Source organism: Pinus tabuliformis, chromosome 1_1, assembly GCF_031772625.1.
Source record: "Pinus tabuliformis cultivar Carrire ecotype Pingquan chromosome 1_1, CPIR1, whole genome shotgun sequence".
Classification (NCBI taxonomy): Eukaryota; Viridiplantae; Streptophyta; class Pinopsida; order Pinales; family Pinaceae; genus Pinus; species Pinus tabuliformis.
Genome location: NC_142297.1, coordinates 156,177,957 through 156,200,659, shown reverse-complemented (window position 1 = coordinate 156,200,659; position 22,703 = coordinate 156,177,957). Strand labels below are relative to the sequence as shown.

At 37.1% G+C, this 22,703-nt stretch overlaps 1 protein-coding gene and 1 long non-coding RNA gene across 2 annotated transcripts in view; one reads left to right on the top strand and one right to left on the bottom strand.

Annotated features, from left to right (window-relative positions):
- The first annotated feature begins 5,371 nt into the window (after positions 1-5,371).
- On the top strand, positions 5,372-6,140 carry LOC149212072 (uncharacterized). Its single transcript, XR_016250207.1, has 2 exons — positions 5,372-5,766; positions 5,936-6,140. It is a non-coding gene; the product is annotated as an uncharacterized LOC149212072 (long non-coding RNA).
- A 14,867-nt stretch (positions 6,141-21,007) lies between these two features.
- LOC149212070 (agamous-like MADS-box protein AGL19) overlaps positions 21,008-22,703 on the bottom strand; it is a 244,178-nt gene continuing 242,482 nt past the window's right edge. The window contains exons 5-6 of the mRNA XM_089390540.1: positions 21,502-21,543; positions 21,008-21,394 (exon numbers count right to left, since the gene is read on the bottom strand). Coding sequence (XP_089246666.1) covers positions 21,251-21,394; positions 21,502-21,543 — 186 coding nt within the window. The 3' untranslated portion in view covers positions 21,008-21,250. The remainder of the gene's footprint in view (positions 21,395-21,501; positions 21,544-22,703) is intronic.

Sequence of the window (22,703 nt, the reverse complement as noted above, 5' to 3'; positions counted from 1 at the left end):
ACAGTGAAAGGCACCAATCTGGTGAAGATTCCAATGTTGAGGCCTTGCATGTTAGTGAATGCTCTAACTAAGTGTCCGCATATGACAGTAATGAAGGTCTTAGGTTTGTAGTACCTCCAACAACCTCGAGCTGACACCTATCAGACCAGAGTTGGGTAGCAAATGCAATAGAAAGGAAACACTCAAGACCAAGGTCCTACTATCGGGATTTGTTATTTGCTAAACAATGGGAAAATAAGTGTGAGGTGCTATAACTTGTTTAGGCTAGCAGGCGAAGAGGCAAAAATGCCTTAGTGCCTATGAGCTTAAGCCCAAGGTTAAGAGGAAGCCTTGTGCAAAGTCAAGGAGTGGAGACTTCCATAAAGGAGTTGAGGTTGCATATTGAAGTGGAGCATGACTCTTGTGAGGAGTTGAGAGGGCATTGTGATGTGGCTGTAAAGAGTGGGGTGCATTGTTGCGGTAAAAGCACAATGATGTTGCATGTTGAAAAAAGTGAAATTGACCCAAAAAGCTTCGTTGGGATGGAGAAATAAGCCTAAGACATGGTCGTACTTGTGGGGGAATAGAGAAGATAGGGGCGAAGGCCATAGTTGTGGGTGAATAGAGAAGATAGTGGTGAAGGCTAATCTAAAGTCATTGATCCCCCTTCAATTATCCAAACTATAAGAATATCTAAGGACAAAAATAATAGTTGTTTTGTTAAATGTTTTAATTCAATTGATAAAGATTCATATTCACTTGTGAATATTTTAAGTTCTTGTGATGTAACATAGAAAAAGAACACTTCTATATCATAAAAAATAGCATATTTAATGTATTAATATGATCAATAAATTCATATTCATCCATCAAGAATTCATATTCATCTATAAAGATTTTAAATTTTAATATTGCAACATAAAAAGTAAAATTTTCATTGTTGAATTGAGGCTTATGTGATCCATAATAGTTATAAATAGAACTTCGGCGTAAATCACATATAGAAAGACCTTTTTCGACATGTTTCGAACCAACCAGTGTGGTTCATCGTCAGGACAAGTTGAAGAAACAGATCCAGCTTTGCATGTTAAATAGTCTGAGCAGAGCCTCCAACGGCTATCTTGGCCAACAGCTAATTTTGACTTAGGGACCAGAGTCAAAAAGTCAATTTGATAATTTAAAGGAAGTTAGTTATCATCTGTGACCATACCTTAAGATATATATATATATATAGGGTGTTTACGTTATTAGTTAGTTAAAAAGGTATAATTTAATATTTAAATTTTTTAATTTAAATGGGAATTAGTTAAATTGAGGACCTAACTTTTTTTATATGAATATATAAATAAGGTAATTTTAAGATGATAGCTAGTTATAATAATTAAATATTGGAACGAGAATAAAAAAATTAAATTAAAAAAATTAAAAAATTAAAAAATTAAAAATTAAAAAATTAAAAATTAAAAATTAAAAAATTGTTTCATTTATACTTTTAGAGGGTGTTTAGGTTATTAGTTAGTTAAAAAGGTATAATCTAATATTTAAATTTTTTTAATTTAAATGGGAATTAGTTAAATTGAGGACCTAACTTTTTTTATATAAATATATAAATAAGGTAATTTTAAGATGATAGTTAGTTAGAATAATTATATATTGGAACGAGGAAAAAAAAAAAAAAAAAAAAAATTAAAATTTTAAAATTGTTTCATTTATATATATATATTTTAAGGTATGGTCACAGATGATAACTAACTTCCTTTAAATTATCAAATTGACTTTTTGACTCTGGTCCCTAAGTCAAAATTAGTCATTGGCCAAGATAGCTCTGGTAAGACTATTTAACATGCAAAGTTGGATCTATTTCTTCAACTTGTCCTTAGGATGAACCACACTGGTTGGTTCAAAACGCGTCGACAAAGGTCTTTCTATATGTGATTTACCCGGAAGTTCTATTTATAAAATTTTCATAACATAAAAATATATTATACCTATTACAATATTAATATAATTATATAGATAGCAATTAATAGTAAGTTTATAAACAAATTTAAATGTTTCAAATTTATATAAATAGAAAGTCAGCACAATTATTACATTTCTCTAAGTTTGTTCCTATAAAATTTAGGAGGAAAATTTTAATTCATAAGACTAAAGAAAATTATTTGATTCTCTTGAAGAACTGGAATATTTACTTTAAAAACTTTTATGAATCCCATAATAGCATGGACACCATTTTGAATGCCCCTATAGAGGACAATATCTTTCTTTTCAAAAATATTCAGTTTGGGGTTAAGGACCTAACTAATGGGAAAGCTAAGAACATTGAAGGGTACCAAGTTGGATCTTTTAAAATTGGAGAGTCTATCCTCATTCCACATATATACAAGCTCTTTAATTTAGATGTGAAGCAAGGCTTGCCTAAGCATTAGACACAAAGGCTTATTGTGCCTATCTTTAAAAGTGGTGATAAAATTATTCATTCTAATTATAGGACCATTATGATTAGCCACATTTTAGCCAAGTTGTATGGGCTTATTTTAGAAAAGAATATTAGCCTCTGGTTTGAAAGCCATCGTAAAAAGATAAATGCTAAATTGAGTTTAGAAGATATCTTTCAACCATGGACCATCTTGTTACTCTTAGAATAATTGTAGAGGAATGCCTCAATAACAAAACTAATATATTTTGTTGTCTTCATTACTTTAGAAATACTTTTGACATCATTTCTAAAACAAAGCTATTGGAATAGGCTAAAAGAGATGATGGTTCCTATTAAGTTGAAGGGTTATTGTGACAAGGTTGAATGAGAATGTTAATGTGAAGCTTAAGACCACTAAAGGTTGGTTGGATAAAATTAAAAGCAATATTATAGTCAAGCAAGGGTATCCCTTATCCCCTACCCTTTTTAACATATGCATTGATAAGTTAGAAGAGTGTTTGGAATACCCTTATCCCCTACCCTTTTTAACATATGCATTGATAAGTTAGAAGAGTGTTTGGAAGATGTAGGTTGTGCTAGCCCCACACTCATTAGTATGGTTATAACTCTTCTCTTTTATGTTGACAATATTGTTCTTTTCGAAAGGAACCATTACAATCTTGGCAACCAACTCATAATCATGGGGACTTATCTCCACTTTGTCATCTTTACTACAAGATCATAGGCCAATTACCAATACCACATGCCCATAAAGAGTGTCATAATTGAACCCCTAACCTCTCAATAGCAAAGGTGTTTTAAGGATGGGGACTGACCTAATTGAACTAACTTTGAGTACTAATTTCAACAATTGATTTGTGTATACTACTATGAATAGTTTAAAATAATTATTGAAACTTAAATATTTGTTATTCATCTAATAATTATTTATTATTAAATTAAAATTATAGAAACCCTAATACACACTTATATTGACATAATAAGATGTTAAAATTATCTTTTCCATCTATAATTAAATTAAAACTATAAAAACCCTATTCTAAAATAAACACACTTGTAATAAAAATAAATAAAATTACCCTTTCTATACATCCGAGAGAGAAAAAAAAAAAAAAAAAAAAAAATTATCAGTAAAGAAACCAAATGTTACTTTGTGAAATGCAGAAACTGTAACCAACCAGAACTAAGGAAACAAGACGGGCTGCACGGCAGCTAGTGCCTGCCTTAAGTGCAGCGACCCGGTAGTTGAGGACTGTATGGTTGCCAGATTTAGACACACGTGATTAGACAACTAATCTAAACGCATGAAAGCAAAACTTATCAGAGAAATTTGTTATTTTAAACACTACAAAGTTCCAAAAGAGAACCATATATCACAACTCCAAAACAAAGTTCAAAACAGGCATTTATGACGACTGTGCGTAGTTCTTAGTGTTCCCCTGACTGAGCACAGCCATATCCTCTTTCTCATATGCAACATGCTATTTCATCTCAGCCACATGTTCTCTCACAGGAGCATCAACAACAACCTGTTTTGTCACAGCATGTGCTTCATCAACAGATAGCATCTCAACAACAGTGATTGTCACTTGCACCTCCAACGTTGGCACTTCAGCAGTGTGGTGCTTCACCTGTAAATCCACCTTTGCAAAGTCCTCCACAGCAGCAACTAAACCTTGCTCAGGCACCTGGACAAAGTTTACAGGTAGCTGGCCAGTCAAAGTAGCTTTCTTTGACTCAGAAATTCTTTGCTATGTATAATAATAAAGATAACTTGTCATATTATAATGATACTGTGCTACAACGATGTTATTTTTGGGTAAAGATATTGTGCTTTTTTGGATCTTCTTTATGGAAGCGAAGAGCATCCAAGTATGTTGTGCTTATACAACTAAAGAGGTAGTTGTGAGGTCCATGATAAATATAGATTTTATTGCTATAATATATAGATTTTGGGCTTCCATTCCATGCTTATATTCCGTTTATTAAAGTAAAGGTAAACAATATCCACCACGTCCTAAATTCGTTACACAATTCCAAAAATTCTACTTACATCCCAGGAAAAAATTGGGACAAGATTGAAACCTATATAACATTAAAAAAATATACTCTTCTGAATTCAATCGCAGATACATCTCGTCGTTATTAAAGAATACAAATCTTTCTTTATTCCTGGAATGCATGGCAGGTGAGAAAAACTTATTATTAAATGTACACAACCGTCTTTTCTTGGCAAAGAAATTTGCATACTTCATTCCAGAAATGCACTGCATGTAAAATCGAGTTGACCAAATGTATGGGCTATTCTGAAATTATGTGTACGTGTCCTATACTTAGCTTTTGAAATCAGCTCTGGACATGCATATATTGCGTGTAAATTGTGAATACTTCAGAAGTTTGCCCTTGAAAAATAAGTCATGGCCATCACTATAACAGTGCCTGTTTTAGCAACAATATGGGATCATTCTTGTTTCATTTCATTTTCCATACTCCCCTTGCAAAAGGGGAGAAGAGGACACAGGATATTAGGTAATCAGATAGCCCAACAGAAACCAATGCTCATTTCAATGTTGGGATATGTGCCCTTACCAAATTTTCCAGACAGGTAGCTCTTAGTAATTACAAATATGCAAGTGGTGGCGCCATCACACGTGTAAACAACCCGCTTAGCCCGGAACCGACGGCCTAGCAGGATCACACGAAAGGTACTGAAAATGAAACGTGGCATGCTCATAGAAAACGAAAATGAGATATGTAGCATGAAAATGAAACCTGTCTTCATGTTTCTGAAGAATACAACCATGTGGTAAGAGAAAATAAAAAATGTAAAAAACACCAGCTTATCAAAATCGCAACCGCAGCAACAATCAGTTGTTTCAGCTTGCCTGCCCTGCCATTTTTGCGTCTGGATATTTATGATCTACACTTGGAATTTGCCTGCCCTGCCATTTTTGCGTCTGGATATTTATGATCTGCACTTGGAATTTGATCATGGCATTTTTTAGGATCTGCGCTTGGAATTCGAATTCGATCAAGATCTGGGCTTGGAATTCGATCAGGGACTGGGAATAGGACCAGAAAAGAGCGGATCCACCACCTTTGTTTATGCCACTACTCCTCTTGGGTAAGGTAATTGCAAGCTGGCTGGTAGAGACAGCCTCACCATCCTCTTGGTTAAGGTAATTGCAAGCTGGCTGGTAGAGACAGCCTCGCCATCAACAAAGACAGACAGAAACAGTAGCTTCAGAGGCCTGCACAACAAGAATCCCCCAGGAATCGTGGCCAGCAGAGGCAAGCTGACTGAGTGTTTAATCTAAGACACCCAGCTTTGCCAATCTACTTTCCATGTAAGTGTGGAATTCATCTTTGAGACTTGAGGCCTTGCTCTTCAGCTGGTGTGACTTCTCAGATCTTGCTGGGCTTCCACAGTGCTGCTTATAAAAGCTTGAAGGTAGTCTTGTTCTTTCAACCTGTCATGGGCTGATTCCAGTTCACTGATCTTTATCTTCTTTGCAGATGTTACAAGACCAGAGGATTGAAGTGGAGCTTTTCTTCTCCCAGATGACTAAAACAATTCTATTATAAAAAGAACCCTCAAAAACCATGGCAGACAATGGAGATTCATCTAATATGCAACAATAGTCATTGGGGAGAATTAACTGTATCAACACACTACCAGAGCAATTCAAGAGGATATCCCTGCCAGGTCATCCTCTAAAGAGCGGTGTTTTTCTCCTGCCAGTCTGCTCTCGGGAGTAAGTTTATTTTTTGTTTATTTTTCCTGTTGTTTTAGGTCTTGGAAATGAACAGTTAATCTTTTACAGTTATTTAGCAATAGCAGATAAAACATACATCTATTATGTAATCTTATTTTGGATACCATTTAGCCACAGTTATTTAGTGATGACCAAGTTCTAATAGATCTATTCGCTCAATCTGCTCTGTAACCAGAACTTTGGTCTCAGAATCATGCAATTGTAACTATCTTTTGTTTTATTCAATCTGCTCTGTAACCAGAAATTTGGGTCTCAGAACCATGCAATTGTAACTATCTTTTGTTTTATTAATAAAATATGGTGTGTTTTTTTCTTGTGAAAAAAAAAAGTCCATTACCGTGCATGATATAGTCAATCTCTCTCTTAGGAATTCAAAGATTGTTGTGTTAAATGTTTCTGTGAACAATGCATCAAAGCATAGTCCCAAAGAAAACGCTAAAGCCACATAAAATAAAAGAACTTTTCTTGTCAAGAATTTGGCTCCTATCCTGGGGTACCATGTCGATTGTAAGCCTAAGGCCAATGGCCAAAATCACAAATAAAAAGAACCAGTGTATTTTTAGTTAACAGAAGACTCGTGTAATTAAGAATTATAGAAATTTATATTCATAAAGTTCATGTTCATTAAGATGTTTTATCTAAACGAATTATTGGCATTGACTCTATCTATGCATTCCATTCTTAAATCAATGTCAAAGAGAATCAATACAGATTTTTGAACTTTGTTGTATCGCTGCACTCCAAATGCAGATTTTAATATGAAATATATTTGCGCATTTTAATATGAAATATAATTCTTGTTACAGTAATTGCATGAAGTCTATGCCTGTACTATATACACAGAGCAAGTCCAGGAGCAGGAATTAAAAACCGACTTGTTTGCCTTTTACTTTGAGGGAAAGGTAGCAAGAGTAAGTCCAGGAGCAGGAATTCAAGAAACCTACTATGTCTGCATGCAATCTAAATAATGGCACCAAGTAACTAGTAATGAATAGCACTACTTGTAACCCTAGTTACCAGAAACGGGACGATGTCCGCAGGCAGAAACCTTCGGAGAAACCCAACCATGGCAGAAACCTTCGGAGAAACCCAACCATACTAGAAACGCCGTCTGCAACGGCTGTTTTCGTTTTCACTGGCAAGAAACAGTCTGCAACGGCTGTTTTCGTTTTCACTGGCAAGAAACAGTTTCCAGCAAAACGAAACAGTTTCTTCTCGCCGTTTCCGGATAGAATTGCAGTTAAATTTATTTTTTTGGACTCGAGTTAAATTTAATTTTTTCAAACCGTGGGTTAAATCGAGTTTAATTATACCACCTAAATACTGCATATACCTATTCTCGTCATTGTCAAAAACAGTGAGATCCATGAGCCATACTTTCATTACAGGTGGAAAATAAGGACAAATTGCCGTCTGTTTTAGCTTTATGTGTGTTCTTAGGTCTGCGTCCTGGACATTTTTAGCAGGTAAGGTCGATAAGGTCGAATCATGGTGTGAGCCTCTGATTGACAAGCATTTTTCATACCAGCGTTTTTCATCCCGCGTCTTTATGCAATAGAGGAAAATTTTGGTTTTTCGTACCAGCGTTTTTCATGCCACGGCAAATCTGAGGAATGAGGCCGCAGCTCTTATGCATGCCTATAAAATTAAAACTTCTTTAGCTTTTCCATTCGACTTGCATCAAACTATTAAATTAAAACTTCTCGCAAGTATAAATATCTTTTCTATTAATTTCACTTGTTTTAATTGGTAATAAAACAATTACAAAGTTATTATGTTTGTATAAAAATTTACATGGCAAATGGGTTTTATCAAAAAATTTAATATATTTTAAGAATGAATAAATAGTTCATTAAAAAAATAGAAAATGCAGTTATTCTAGGTTCCATGTATAATTGAAGAGGTCGCAAAGTTCTACCTCCAAACATCCAATAAAAAACACCATTCTAACATGTTAATCCTCAATTCATGGGTTGCTCTACAAGACCTAGGAAGTCTACCAAGACAAACACAAGGAATCATTCTAGTATGCTAATCTTCAATTTCATGGGTTGCTCTACAAGACTCAGAAGTCAACCAAAAGAAACACAAGAGATTTCCTAGCTCAATCCAACATCATTAATGCTTTGTTTATATTGTTCACCTTTAATATGGTGTTTTTCTCTCTCCTCGTTTCTTATATGCGAAACCTCCAAACTTCGTTTCTCGTACCGTTCCGTTTCCCGGTGTTTTTCTCTCTCCTCGTTTCTTATATGCGAAACCTCCAAACTTCGTTTCTCGTACCGTTCCGTTTCCCGTTTCTCGTTTCTGGTAACATAGCTTGTAACCCTTACTTTGCAATCAGAACATTTTCTAAATTTAAAAAGAAACAATTATATACCCAATAAAGCCTGTGGAGATTACCTTGATGTCGCAGCGACAGCGAATTTTCATGAAATGACGTAAACCTGACTGATCTGCACCCTTTGCATAGAAATCCCGCCCTCGAGCAGTGATACTGCCATCATGAAGAGCTACAACAGGAGTTTCTAAGGCTCAATACCCTTAAGGCTAATAAGAAGCAAGAAGAGATTAAGGTTAATAAGAAGCAAGAAGAGATGGAGAGGGAGACAGTTTTCTGCCCCAATTAGCTGCATCAGGGACAACCTCGGTTACTGGTTAAGAAGGAAGGCTCTACAGGATGGAGAGGGAGACAGTTTTCTGCCCCAATTAGCTGCATCAGGGACAACTTCGGTTACTGGTTAAGAAGGAAGGCTCTACAGGCAAGTACCCTGGATAATGCGAAGATAGCTCCCGTTGCTTCATAGCTCTCCCTATTGTGCTACTTCTGCTTCACAGCTCTCTTCTGCCCTGGAACCTGGGTTACTGGTTAAGAAGGAAGGCTCTGCAGGCAAGTACCCTAGATAATGTGAAGATAGCTCTAGTTTCGACACCACATTAACATGTGGCAACTTCAGCCACACCGCACAAACACGTCGCAACTTCACCGACACCGCACAAACACGTAGCAACTTCACCGATTAAGAAATGGTTTATGGAAATTTTGGGCTAACATTTCTTATTGCTAGACTAATGCTAGCATTAGTCTAAGGTTTGAAACAATTTCGAAATATGAAAAACACAAAACGAAAGATTATCACCCCTGGGCCTCCTGAAGAGGAAAAATTTAGAATATGGTCTGTGCCTAAAAATATTTTGGGCGAACTAATGTTAACTCATGGAAATCTGTTACTATAGTCCCTGGCCATGGCCAGATGGCAGGGACTAATAAGAAATACCTCTTTTCTCACCATGGTCATAAATATATGCCGTTTTTGCTGGGGTAGAGGTATCAGGTTTTTCAGGGAGAAAACGTTGTATTTTGGTCTGTGTGAGAAATTCCACGGCATAGTAGGAGGATTCTTATTTTTTAAATGTTTTTTGTACAAGAGAATGCTCTTCGAAAAAGAGAAGAATTGAGATAGAAAATTAATAAAATTGTATAGCCATGCAGAAGGTTCACCTCATCAGGTATAAGCTGTTCGCGATGGCGAGCCCGATTCGTATTTTTTAAATGTTTTTTGTACAAGAGAATGCTCTTCGAAAAAAGAGAAGAATTGAGATAGAAAATTAATAAAATTGTATAGCCATGCAGAAGGTTCACCTCATCAGGTACAAGCTGTTCGCGAAGGCGACCCCTGGCCCTGACTACTAGATTACACCATAACTAACCAGTGTGTATACCTCTGTCATTGACCACAGCATTTGCAACTTATTTGCCAATGTATTCAGAGCAGAGAGCATGTGTCGCAGGCAGAGAAAGATTTGTTTATAATAAATAATAAATCTAAATGGAAATGTTTTTAGTTTTTAAGGGTTTTTTAAAAGTTTTTCATAATAATAATTTAATTTTATATTTACTATTAATTTAAATATGAAACTTCTAAAAAATTGATTAAGTGAATTTTAGTGTTTATAAATGTCTTAGCCCTGGCTATTTATAGTAGCTCCACCCAATTTTGCTCCACCCAATTTTATAGTTATAGTGTATATACCCTTTTAAGCTTGAACTTATAGGTTAATTTTAATATAACCTAATAATCCAACCTTAATGCTATTATTTTTAATTATAATTGATATAAACAAACAAAAATTATATCTTTTAATCAACCAATCACATGATACAATTGCATCAAATCGATATCATTATATATCCTAGATATCTGCTCGATATTAACTTTATATATCCAAAATAGCTGGTACAAATGAAAAGAAAAATTACATAAAATATTTTGAAAAATTAATTCATTACCACATCAATAAAAATGTCATACGTTAACTTACAGGGTTCGGTATTTCTTTCAAATAGACTGACTACTCTCACTTAAAAACAAAACCCAAAAAAAAACAAAACTCTCCAGATTTAGATTTGGTAAACTAATGAGTCAGCTTTAATCCAAGAAGGGCAGTAAAATTCAATGTCATGAAAAGGTTTGAACTACCGTATACAAGAACATTCATAGACAGCTAACTAATGTAGGTTGCTTACACATAAAGGGCTCACGACTAATGTTTGCGTTGAGGACGTATTCAAAGAAAAATAAATCTTAGATTCAAGACGAAGATACCACTTCTAGTTCGTGTGTAAAACTGACGTTGACGAGACGGAAATCGTTCTAATTTTCTTGTGAGAAAGGTGAGGCTGAGCGAGCTTTGAGAGACATGAGAAATAGTGGTTCAAAGGTGACAGGTGACTTTGAGGTGTTAGGGTAGTTTAGGTAAATTTGGTTTAGTTACTTTAGGGGTAGTTTTAGATCTTAAAATTCATAGTATCCATGTCTTAATGTAGTTTATTTATTGGAGAAATACTTCAGTTAACTTTTTTTTTTTTTCTTGTGGCTATTAGAATCTCAAACAAAGGTGCTTTTATACACCACCATTTATTTGAGTTGTTTTTTAACCTTAACCACTAGTATCAAAACAGCTTGGCGAATATCAAAACTTTGCAGATGGTTGAGAATGTGACAACACTCAAAAAAAAAATGTAGAAATCCACAAAACAGATAATAATGGCATGGAAGATTGGGCCAAGGAAAGAATCGACCACGTTTGACAGTTGAAGCCTTGGAGCCTAAGTGAAAATATGAATTGGACAACGAGACAAAGGAGGAGGAGTTCGCACATGAACCCCTCCAGATAAAATGTGAGCACATTTCGAAACAGTCATAGAGATGGCTAAACAGGAAATTTAGCCAAGGATTTGAAGTAGTAGCCATGGCGGAACAAGAAGTCGACGTATCGAGAGCACATAAGCACCATGTAGATAACATAACAGCAGATAAAAGCATCAAGATGACAAAGATGGCCGGATATTCAATTGGAGAAGAAGATTTCGAGAACGATGCTGAGATTGATCTCTCAAATGTCCAAATAGCATGCCGATAAATAAGTTGTATATGGTTGGAATGGTAGAATAGTGTGGCATACAACACTTAAAGGCTATGGGGCTCTAGTAAAGGATAATGATGCTTATTAAATGGGCATGTGCAGATGAGAGATCACATGGATTTGGTGAGTACAAATAATGTTAGAAGGCCAGGTCAAGATATGGATGGACACATGTTAGTAATATAGCAAGACAAAGGTGGTATGGAGAAGAAAATGGAGATAGAATCTGTGGGTCCTATAATATAGGTAAGCAAACTCTGTTTGTCTAGTTATTTATTTTGAGAATTTGTTGGTAAAGTTTAGCCTATAAATTCACTAAGTATTAAAGTCTAAATTATTTTTGTACTAAGTTCTCAAATTGCTCAAGTCATTGAAAACATGTGTCAAAATAATTCCATTAGTCTTGATTTGAATTGTTAAGGGATCATCATTGTGTTGTCATGAGTGAATGATGGACAAATTGATGGTGGTTGTGCTAATATTGTGCATGAATGTTGGCATTGACGTAAACCAAACTAACAAGAATATGTGCTCCAGTGTATGGCTCATAAAGATTCCTATAGTAGTTGTAGACTTCTTGTAAAGGATCATCATGGTAGGTGTGTTTTCAGCTGTCCAAAGAGAAAATCAGTAGGGAGGCTTTCAGTGATTTTCCAAGCAATAGAAGGACTTGAAGCCTACATCGGACCCTCTCCGTTGGAAATTGTTTTGAACAAGCTTTCCAACAGTATGTGGAAGTCCAAAAATGGACTGCTGAATCAAAAGATGTTGCATGCTGAAGTTAAGGTTTGAAACCTTTAAAGTGAATGAAAAAGAGCATATCATAGGTTCAAAGTGAAGATCGATGATCGGAGGTCCAGAGCGATTGACAATTGGAGGTCTAAGCACATCATAGCATTAAACATATCAGTGATCGCAACAACGGAGGACTATGGCATATCGACGAATTGGTGATCGATGCATTTGAGGTACAAGGCATAAGGCATATCACATATCAACAATCGACGAATCAGAGGAGTGACAACTTTAAAAAGTTGTGTTAAACTCCCGGGGAAGTGCCGAAACAAGTTAACAAAGAAATTCATCGCAAAACCAAAGCAAGAGAGACCCTTTTCTCTCTCCTCCAGAGGGACACGTGGCAGAATATGATTGGTTCCGAAGTGAGCATGACGTGGTAGTATGACAGACAAGTGGCAGACATTTTTGGCGTTTTGAGAGGGCCCTGTGATGTCGACGATACTAAGGAGTTTATAAAGGGAAAATAGCCCCCGACAACAAATAAAACGCCTAGCACCTCAAAGCTAAGCAGTAAGGTCACAACCCTTGGTCCTATGGCGAAGAAATGTGGGAAGGGGCTAAAGCAAAAGGAACCAGGACAAAAGCGAAAATTCACATTAAATCTTGTTATAAAGGGGCGTTGATAGCATTAAGCCGAAAGTCATTGTTCTGATTATATAACATAATAAAGCCCGAAGGAGCAAGCGCAAGGGGATAATGAATATTTGTGAAACAATAAGGCCGAAACAAGGCGGAGAATTCTCCAATAAGACCATGCAAAAGTGTCAACAAATGTATGAGACGACAGCTATTGAATCACAAGAAAAGAGGGATGGTAGTTTGGAATGGATAGTGAACAAACTGGTGCGAAAAAAACTACAACCATTCCATATTTAAAAGCAAAGGATTAGCATTAATAAAACAATTTCTATTAGGGTCCAACCCTAACCCCTTTATTTATGTAATAGGGTCGAGTCATAGTTATAGTTAGTTAAAGAGTCAATAAAGCCCGTATTAATAATTATAAGTGGTTGACCCACATTTAAGAAAGGGACCACAGTTAGTTGCAAATGGGCCATGGTATTAGATAAGTGGTATTGAGAGAACCATGGTACTGACCCATGGTATTGTATGTATGAATCCTATATAAAGGATAGAGACTCCCCATTGAGGAGCGTCGTGTCTTATTTTGTAATCGAGCTATGCTCTGCTAGAGGTTGCCCCCTCGAAGAGGCAAGTGAACATTGCTCTCATCTCTGAATAATAAAATACTTGTTGTTTTTCTCATTTTGTTCCGTGTTCTGGGTTATATTTCTGTGCATATTTGGTATTATGGAATCTTCTCGCAGGTCAAGAGCATAACAAGTGGTATCATAGTGCTTTCCAGGGCTAGTGGTATCTCCATTTTTGGCAGAATTTTTTTTAGGCTAGAGACGTGTTCCGACGTCTTTAAACCACGGGATCTGTCATTGAGCGCATAAACCTGCGGATTTGGGGAGGCATGCACGCATGAAATACAAGAGGTGGTCGTGCTTGTTGGACTCCTTTGTAACCCCTGTGGGTACCCCTTCGAGTAGTAGCGCATTAGATAGAATTGCGCACAGACTGTCTTCCACGTACCCTCTGGGTATCTCAAAAGCCCCCTAGGCTCACCTGAAACCTCACCTTAGATAAAATGTCGCGTCGTCTTGCTGCTACAGTAGACCAAGAACAACACTCAGGGAGATTACTCATGCGTATGATAGGGTAGTCGAGTAGTACGATTAAGGATACGATTGATCCTCCTTAGTTAGTGCCCCGAAATATTGGGACGAGTACTATTGTTGGACCCTTATGTATATTGCGGTCTGTAGCACCTAACACTCCTTAAGACCATAGTTCCCGTGACTCTCTTAAGATCGCCCATTATCATATTTTCCAGATCAGCTCTAGTAGTCGGGGATATGTTGTTGCCACAACAATCAGATCCACCAGTTGAGGTTCTACCACCACAGTACCATTCATATCTAGCAGTTGGGGTTCTATCCGTTGCAATCCAACTCAAATTCAACAGTTGGGGATTTCGCAGGTGGATCTGACCATTTGTGCAATGAGGCTTGTGGCTCCTATACCGTCGGGTGATTCTTGCAAGACATTGGGCAGGATTAAGTTTTCTAGAAATTGGCCACTGGAGTATTGACAAGAGGGGAGTAAAACTCCATTTAGAGTAAAAAAAAGGTATGAGGCCTTCCCGAGATGCTTATACAAGACTTAGCCCATAAGAATCAGGATGACAAGCTGATCGTCGTGGTACCATTCACTTGTCAGCTTCAATTTTCGGGTGGTCCCAAATTTTTTCAAAGTGACGACAAGTGACCAAGATCTGTGTATGGTAGAAACTAGAGCTCAAGCCATGGCCAATGAGAAGATTGAGAGCCTTGAAAAACAGTTGGCTTCTTTCCAGAACCTAGCAGACCAGATGTAGAAATTCATCGACACTTTCAAAATGAGCACGTCGAGGTTGCATCTGGAGGCACATGGTTTTAATGAAGACATTGAAGGAGAATCTAGCCATCATATTCACTTCCATGGAAATCATCAACATTCCCACCCTCGGCCACCCAAGCTGGACATGTATAAATTTGATGGCTCTAATCCGATGGTATGGGTAGCACAAATGGAACAATATTTCATTATGAATGATATCTAAGACGATCCAACTAAAGTACATGTAGGAGCCCTCTACTTGGACCAAGAGAGATGGCAATGGTTGCAGTGGCATCAGAAATTCTATCCCGGGAAACTAACTTGGCAAGGGTTCTCAAAATCTCTTTACGACCGCTTTGATAGAAACTAATTTTCTGGGTCGTCTTACTAAGCTCCAGCAGACAGGCATTGTAAAAGAATACATTGCAGCCTATGAAACATTCGGCATTTGGACAGAAGGTCTAGGAGATGAATTCTACTTGGAATTTCTTATAAGTGGTCACAAAGAAGCCATCCAAGCACATGTCCCGATGCACCACCCACCTACATGGATAGACACTTGCAACAAGGCTATCAAAGTGGAATGTGCTTTAGCTGCCTAGTCTCCTCGTCCAAATTTCATAGCCAAAGGATGCCCCACCCAGGGTCAGGGCCCTACCCAAACACTTAAGGTTCAAAAGGTGTCTCCAGCAGAAATGGTTGAAAGAAGAAAACAAGGATTGTGTTACTGCGATGACAAAAACCGCCAGGGCATAAATGCAAGGAACCCAAATTCTTTCAAATTGATGTTACTGATCACAACTCATCTAAGGAAGCCCCACCCCTTGAGGGACCAGAGGACGAAGTTGAGGAAACCTAGCAGGACAATGAACTCCCAGCTACACCAGAGGAACCAGTTATCTCGCTACATGCTTTGGCGGGCATTTCTGCGCCTCAAACTCTCAAAATCAGAGGCTTTATTAAACATCACCCTGTAGTAGTATTGATTGATAGTGGTAGCACTCATAACTTTATCCATTAGCAAGTTGCCGAAGCTATTCATTGTTTTGTCATGGCAGTCTCTAATTTCTAGGTCCAAATTGCTGATGGGGGGACAATGAAATGTGAAGGTCATTATGAAAATATCAAACTTCAGATGGGAGACTACCACCTCAAGACCCACATGTTTGTGATTAACATGGGTGGTTGTGACATTGTCTTGGGGGCTGAATGGCTTCGCACACTAGGCCCAATCACCATGGATTTCCAGGAGTTATATATGAGCTTTAAGCAAAATGACCACATGCATACCCTCTGTGGACTCCACGCATGTGTTGCTTCTATCATTAGCTCGCATTGCATGGAAAAGTTGTTGAAAAAGGGCCATCATGGAGTTATTGCCTAGTTTAATGCCATCCAGGCCATCGAGCCCACTACTCTTGATATTCATCCTAACATGCAACAAGTCTTGAATCGACACCAACAGGTCTTTGACAAACCTAAAGAGCTTCCACCCTCTAGAGGGGAACATGATCATAACATCACTTTGGTCCCAGGGGCACAACCGCCAAATGTGCAGCCATATCAATATCCTTTCGCCAAAAAGAAAGAAATTGAAAAAATCATCAAGGAACTCCTTGAAGCCGATGTCATTCATCTTAGCATCAGCCCTTATTCATCACCAGTGGTCATGGTGCTCAAGAAAGATGGGGAATGGCGCATGTGTCCAGACTTCACGGCCCTCAACAAGCTCACGGTCAAAGACAAATTCCATATCCCGGTTGTTGATGATTTGCTGGATGAACTACATGGTGCTCAATTCTTTACTAAGCTAGATCTCTGCTCTGGCTATCACCAAATAAAAATGAAAAAAGTAGACATTCCCAAGGCTTCTTTAAGAACTCATGAAGGCCATTATGAAATCTTGGTCATGCCATTTGGTCTATGTAATGCCCCATCCACTTTTCAAAGCCTCATGAATCACCTACTGAAACCATATCTCCGAAAATTTGTCCTCATTTTCTTTGATGACATTCTCATCTACAGCCTCACCTGGGAAAAACATCTTCAGCATGTAGACCTATTCTTGCAACTGCTCCGGAATCTTAAATTATTTGTCAAATTGTCCAAGTGCTCTTTTTGCATGGAAGAAGTTGAGTATTTGGGCCACATTGTGGGTCGTGAAGGTGTCCGGGTGGATCCCAGAAAGATACATGCAATGCAAGATTGGCCCCAACCAAAACCTTGAAGAGTTTGAGGGGATTCTTGGGTCTCACTAGCTACTATCGCAAATTTATCCGCAATTATGGTCACATTGTTAGACCCCTCACTAACCTTCTCAAGAAAAATTCATTCCTCTGGACTGATGTAGCACAACAGACATTTATGGCTCTCAAACAGGCCATGTGTTCCACTCCCGTATTGGCACTACCAGACTTCAACAAATCTTTTGTGATTGAAGGTGATGCTTTAGGTACTGGTATTGGTGCTTTCTTAATGCAGGAAGGCCGACCCTTGGCTTTCACTAGCCAACAACTCAGTGGGAAACATCTGGGACAATCTACCTATGAGAAGAAGATGATGGATATCTTACATGCAGTAGATACCTGATGACCATACTTATTGGGGCGACGTTTCCAATTCCACATAGACCATCAAAGCCTCAAATATTTTTTGGAGCAACATCTATCCTCGCCCCAACAAAATAAATGGCTCGCCAAATCGCTGGGATATGATTATGAGATAATTTACAAGAAAGGGCATGACAATGTAGTAGTGGATGCTTTATCACGCCAATTTGTGGATGAAAGCACCATACTAGCAATCTCTCTTCCCATACCAGATTAGATTGAAGAAGCCTGCAAGGAATGGTTTTCACATCCTTCTCTCTCCCAACTCATTAATATCTTGAGAGCAGATCCTAGTTCCTCAATTGGCTACTCTTGGAAGGATGAGATTCTTCGCGACAAGGATAGAGTATTTATATTGCCAAGATCCGCCCTCAAAACGCGCATTTTGGTAGAGTTGCACTCATTTCCCACTGCAGGCCCTGCAGGCTTTCAGAAGACTTATGCTCGCACTGGTCGTTCTTTCTTTTGGACATGCATGAAAATAAACATTCTTACCTTTGTAGCTAAATGTGATGTGTGTCAATGCCACAAAGGGGAAACAGTCAAGTCACGAGGCACCTTACAACCATTGCCCATACCTGCCTCAATCTGGACGGATGTTTCTATGGATTTCATTACTAGTCTTCCGAAGTCAGGCAACAAGTCAGTCATCATGGTGGTTGTGGACAGACTTTCTAAATATGCTCATTTTTGCGCTCTACCCCACCCATTTACCCCCACTTTGGTGGCTCAAGCTTTCATGGACCAGATCTTCAAACTGCATGGCATGCCCACTTCCATTGTGTCTGATCGTGACCCAACTTTCACCAGTAACTTTTGGCAAGAACTTTTCAAGCTACAAGGCACCCAACTCCAACTAAGTACTTCCTATCATCCCCAAACTGATGGTCAAGCTAAAGTAGTCAACAAATGTTGGAGACATACCTAAGGTGCTTCACTTCAGAAAAGCAACATCATTTGGTATAGTGGCTACCTTTAGCTGAATGGTGGTATGATACTATCATGTAGCCACCAAGATGACTCCATATGAAGCAGTGTATGGTCAACTCCCACCTTCACCTACTTCTTATATCGTAGGATGCTCTAAGGTGCAAGCAGTGGGTCAACTCCTACAAAATTGTGCAACCATGCTAGCCCGTCTCAAAGATAATCTCCATCAAGCTCAGAATCACATGAAGCAACAAGCAGACCAATGTCGTTTAGAGTGCACATTTCAAGAAGGGGATTAGGTATTTCTGAGGCTGCAACCATATAAGAAAACATCACTCAAAGACAAGGGCTGTCAAAAATTAGCTCCAAAATTCTATGGACCTTATCAAATACTTCAACGCATTAGAGGAGTAGCCTACAAGCTAGCCTTGCCACCAACTTCAAAAACCCATCCAATCTTCCATGTATCATGCCTCAAGAAAGTGGTGGGGAACAATTGCAGAATTTAATCCAGTCTACCTGAATTGGATGAAGAAGGTTCACTCTGGCTCCAACCTAAACAGGTCCTCAATATGCGAGAACGACATCTGCATGGCTGCACAATCAAGGAACTCCTTGTCAAGTGGAAAGAAATCTCTCCAGAAGATGCAACCTGGGAACCAGCCACTATTCTTCAGCAGTTTCCGCAGCTTCAGCCTTGAGTACAAGGCTACTTTTTATTGGGGAGGGCATGTTAGGGTCCAACCCTAACATTTTTATTTATGTAATAGGGTCGAGTCATAGTTATAGTTAGTTAAAGAGTCAATAAAGTTTGTATTAATAATTGTAAGTGGTTGACCCACATTTAAGAAAGGGACCACAGTTAGTTGCAAACGGGCCATGGTGTTAGATAGGTGGTATTTAGAGAACCATGGTACTGACCCATGGTATTGTATGTATGAATCCTATATAAAGGATAGAGACTCTCCATTGAGGTTATTTTGTAATCGAGCTCTGCTCTGCTGGAGGTTGCCCTCTCGAAGAGGCAAGTGAACATTGCTCTCATCTCTGAATAATAAAATACTACTTGTTTTTCTCATTTTGTTCTGTGTTCTGGGTTATATTTCTGCGCATATTTGGTATTCTGGAATCTTCTCTCAGGTCAAGAGCGTAACAATTTCCACTTTTAAAGGCTAAAGATTTTCCAGCAGAATTGAAGAGGAATGAAAGTTGCAAAGGGCCCTGTTATGATAGGAGAAGTGCTAAAACTACAGTGAGGGACTTGTTCTACATTCAAGGGAAGCAGTTGACAAGATATTTCTTTAGCCTTAATGCAAGCATATTTTCCAATAGTTATTCTAGGACATACAAAATATTTTCAAGTTTATCTTTTGCATACATGAACTTGAGAGATATTTAATTATGTGATGACTAATATTTTGTAAAACTCTTATGTAAAGCACTATATTAACATTTTATGAATATGTAAACAATGTTGGATTATGTATGGAGAACAGAGCTTTACATTGATGTAAGCAATGGATTGTACTCAAAGTGATCAATTTAGAGAAATACAAAGAGTTTGTTCCAAGATTCCCATGTCAAACAATTGGTGATGTGTTCTTTCATGTAAAATTGTTTCTTTTCCTTAGTTTCCATAGGCTTTCCTTAGTTTTATGAATTTGCTTAAGTGTACTGTTGTGGCTTGTGTAACAATATCAATGTTTTCTTTCTCATAGTAAGTATGAAATTCATCTTTGTATGCTCTATATTTAATTGAACTCAAATATCATTCATCTTATTCACGCCACAAGCACTCTATAAGATCCAAGAGTTCGCTTACCCTGTCTTCAGTTTCTCTGTTATTTTTATAATTTATTACTCAAACTTTTATGACTACATGACCAATGGACTTTTCTAGCATCTTTCAACCAAAATTTTGAAAAGCCCGAATGGAGTGATAACAAGGGTGGGACAAGTATGAAGGAGCCACTATGTGATTAGAGGGGTAGTGGTGTGTGAACAGCCTAAGGGTTTTTTGGTTCAAGTCATGAAATCTTACCATAGACTTGTAAAACTCATTGTTCAGGGATACATGTTGGGGAAGAGCAGGCGATGACTCAAGTTATGGAATGAACCACTTGATAGCTATAAAGGTGGCAGATGTACAAGTGATCCCAAAGTGAAGGGGCAAAAATTGTTATAATTTATTTTTCTGGTTTGCAAAGTGACACTGAGTGAATTTGGAAGTTGCAAAGCATGAGCTATACATTGTACACTGTTGAAATATACACATCTTTATGCCAATTGCAAATTCTTTGTATCCACCAAGTTACCTTTTAAATCAGCAAAAGTTCAGGAGAGAAACACTAGATTAGACTAGGGCTTATTCCTTTTCCCATCTCATTACTATGCTTCTATTTGAATAAATTGTGTTTTGTGGTAAAATTATTCATTTATAATTATTTTATATTATTATGGTGATTTGGTATAATTAAAAATTTAAATATCTAATATATTTCTTATTTATTTATAATGTTGCAAATTTTCATTTAGCATGCTAAAGGTTTGATATCAATTTCAAGCTTGATCCACAACGTCTTTATTTCCATATCACAAAAATATGAGAAGACGCAATAGTAATTATTTGGTTTAGAAAAGACGAACAAAGTCTGATATCAATTTCAAGCTTGACCCACCACGTGTTTATGTTGATTACGTTAACAAAATATAATAAAAAATATGAGAAGAATGTTTACATATGCAATAGTAATTATACGTTTACAAAAGACGAACAAAATGACGCTGCAGTTGTACTGTTTGTTTATTTCATGAAAGTGTTGGAAGAAAATTTGCATATGCAACAGTTATCGAGGACTATCGACGTCAGGGTGCTGTTGTACAGTTGGAGGTCTTATAACCAGTTGAGTCTCCACATCAATGTTCTGGATGCTTCTAAGTTGTGCTGGAGGTGTTCTCAAAACCGAACCATCCACATGTTCATCACCACACTGAAGAATACATAAAATTTAAGCGATAGAAGTTAATATATAACTGAATAAAAGTTAAAAATAAACTGTGCAATTTCACAAAAATATTTATTAAAATTTCTTCTTACCTTTTTACGAAGAAAAAGGTTCTCCTCGGTTAAGATCCGTCCCTGCAATTTTTACCAAAATTGATATCAATTCATGAAGAATACGATTCATAATCATAACCATTACAATCCAAAGAAAAGTCAAGTCTTAAGAAAAAACGAGACACAGTCAACTTGTTTTAACCACAACAATACAAAACTGGATTGAGGATGAAGCAAATATTAAATAACTATTTAATCCCGAGAATTTAAAATTTTGGTCAGAGCCTAAGCATATCCAAGTTGTATTTATCTTTGAAAGTTGTGGATATTCTCTTTACTGTGAAGTCTTTCTGTATATACAATTAAAAACTTCAAGGAAACTTTGTGGCATCGCATCATCAAATGTTTTAGGTAATGAAATGGTTTAGTTTGTTTTAGTTTAAAGAGTGATTATTGGGATTTGAAAGGTTGTGCATGTATGTATTTTTGGTTAATGTTTATTTCTTTTTACTTTAATTTCATTTAATTAATAAGATTTTTTTTTCTTTATAGGATATTTTTTTATATATTTTTAAAAATTTAATTAATTAAAATATATTTTATAATATAAAATATTAACCTTTTAATGTTTCAATTATAATTTTTTGAAATAATTTATATACAGTTTGAGTAGGCTTAATGGTTAAGAACATGTGTTTCCTTTTAACCGGTCATAGGTTTAAAACCCCAAGGGGTAAAGTATATATGCCTTAGTAGACTTAGTTGTCAAATAGCTAGGTGGAGGTGGGTCCCTTGTCCCATAAACAAAGGGGTCTCATACACTAATTTGGTGTCTGGCTTGGCCAAGTAATAATAATAATATATTGTACAGTGATGTGTGGTTTGACGGTAAGTCACATGGGCGAACCCCGGGCAGACCGAAGTTCAAATCTCATTGAGTACAATGACCTGCTGTGGTGGCAGCTAGAGGGGCGGATTCCCCTTTCCGGTGAGTCTGCTCTTGCTAAAATCATAGGAATTTAGTATACCCGACTTGCAGGTGGTTGGTTATGCTCTTGGTGTTATAGTGGCAGCTATGAGGTTTGATCCTTGGTCTCCCATAGATTAGGCTTGGTAGTTACCAATTCACCATGTGGTTAGAAAAAAAAAAATAATAATAATATATTATTTAAAATGGATATTAAATATATATTATTAAAGCAATTATACATCTCACTCAATAGAACATCCTAAACTAAAAA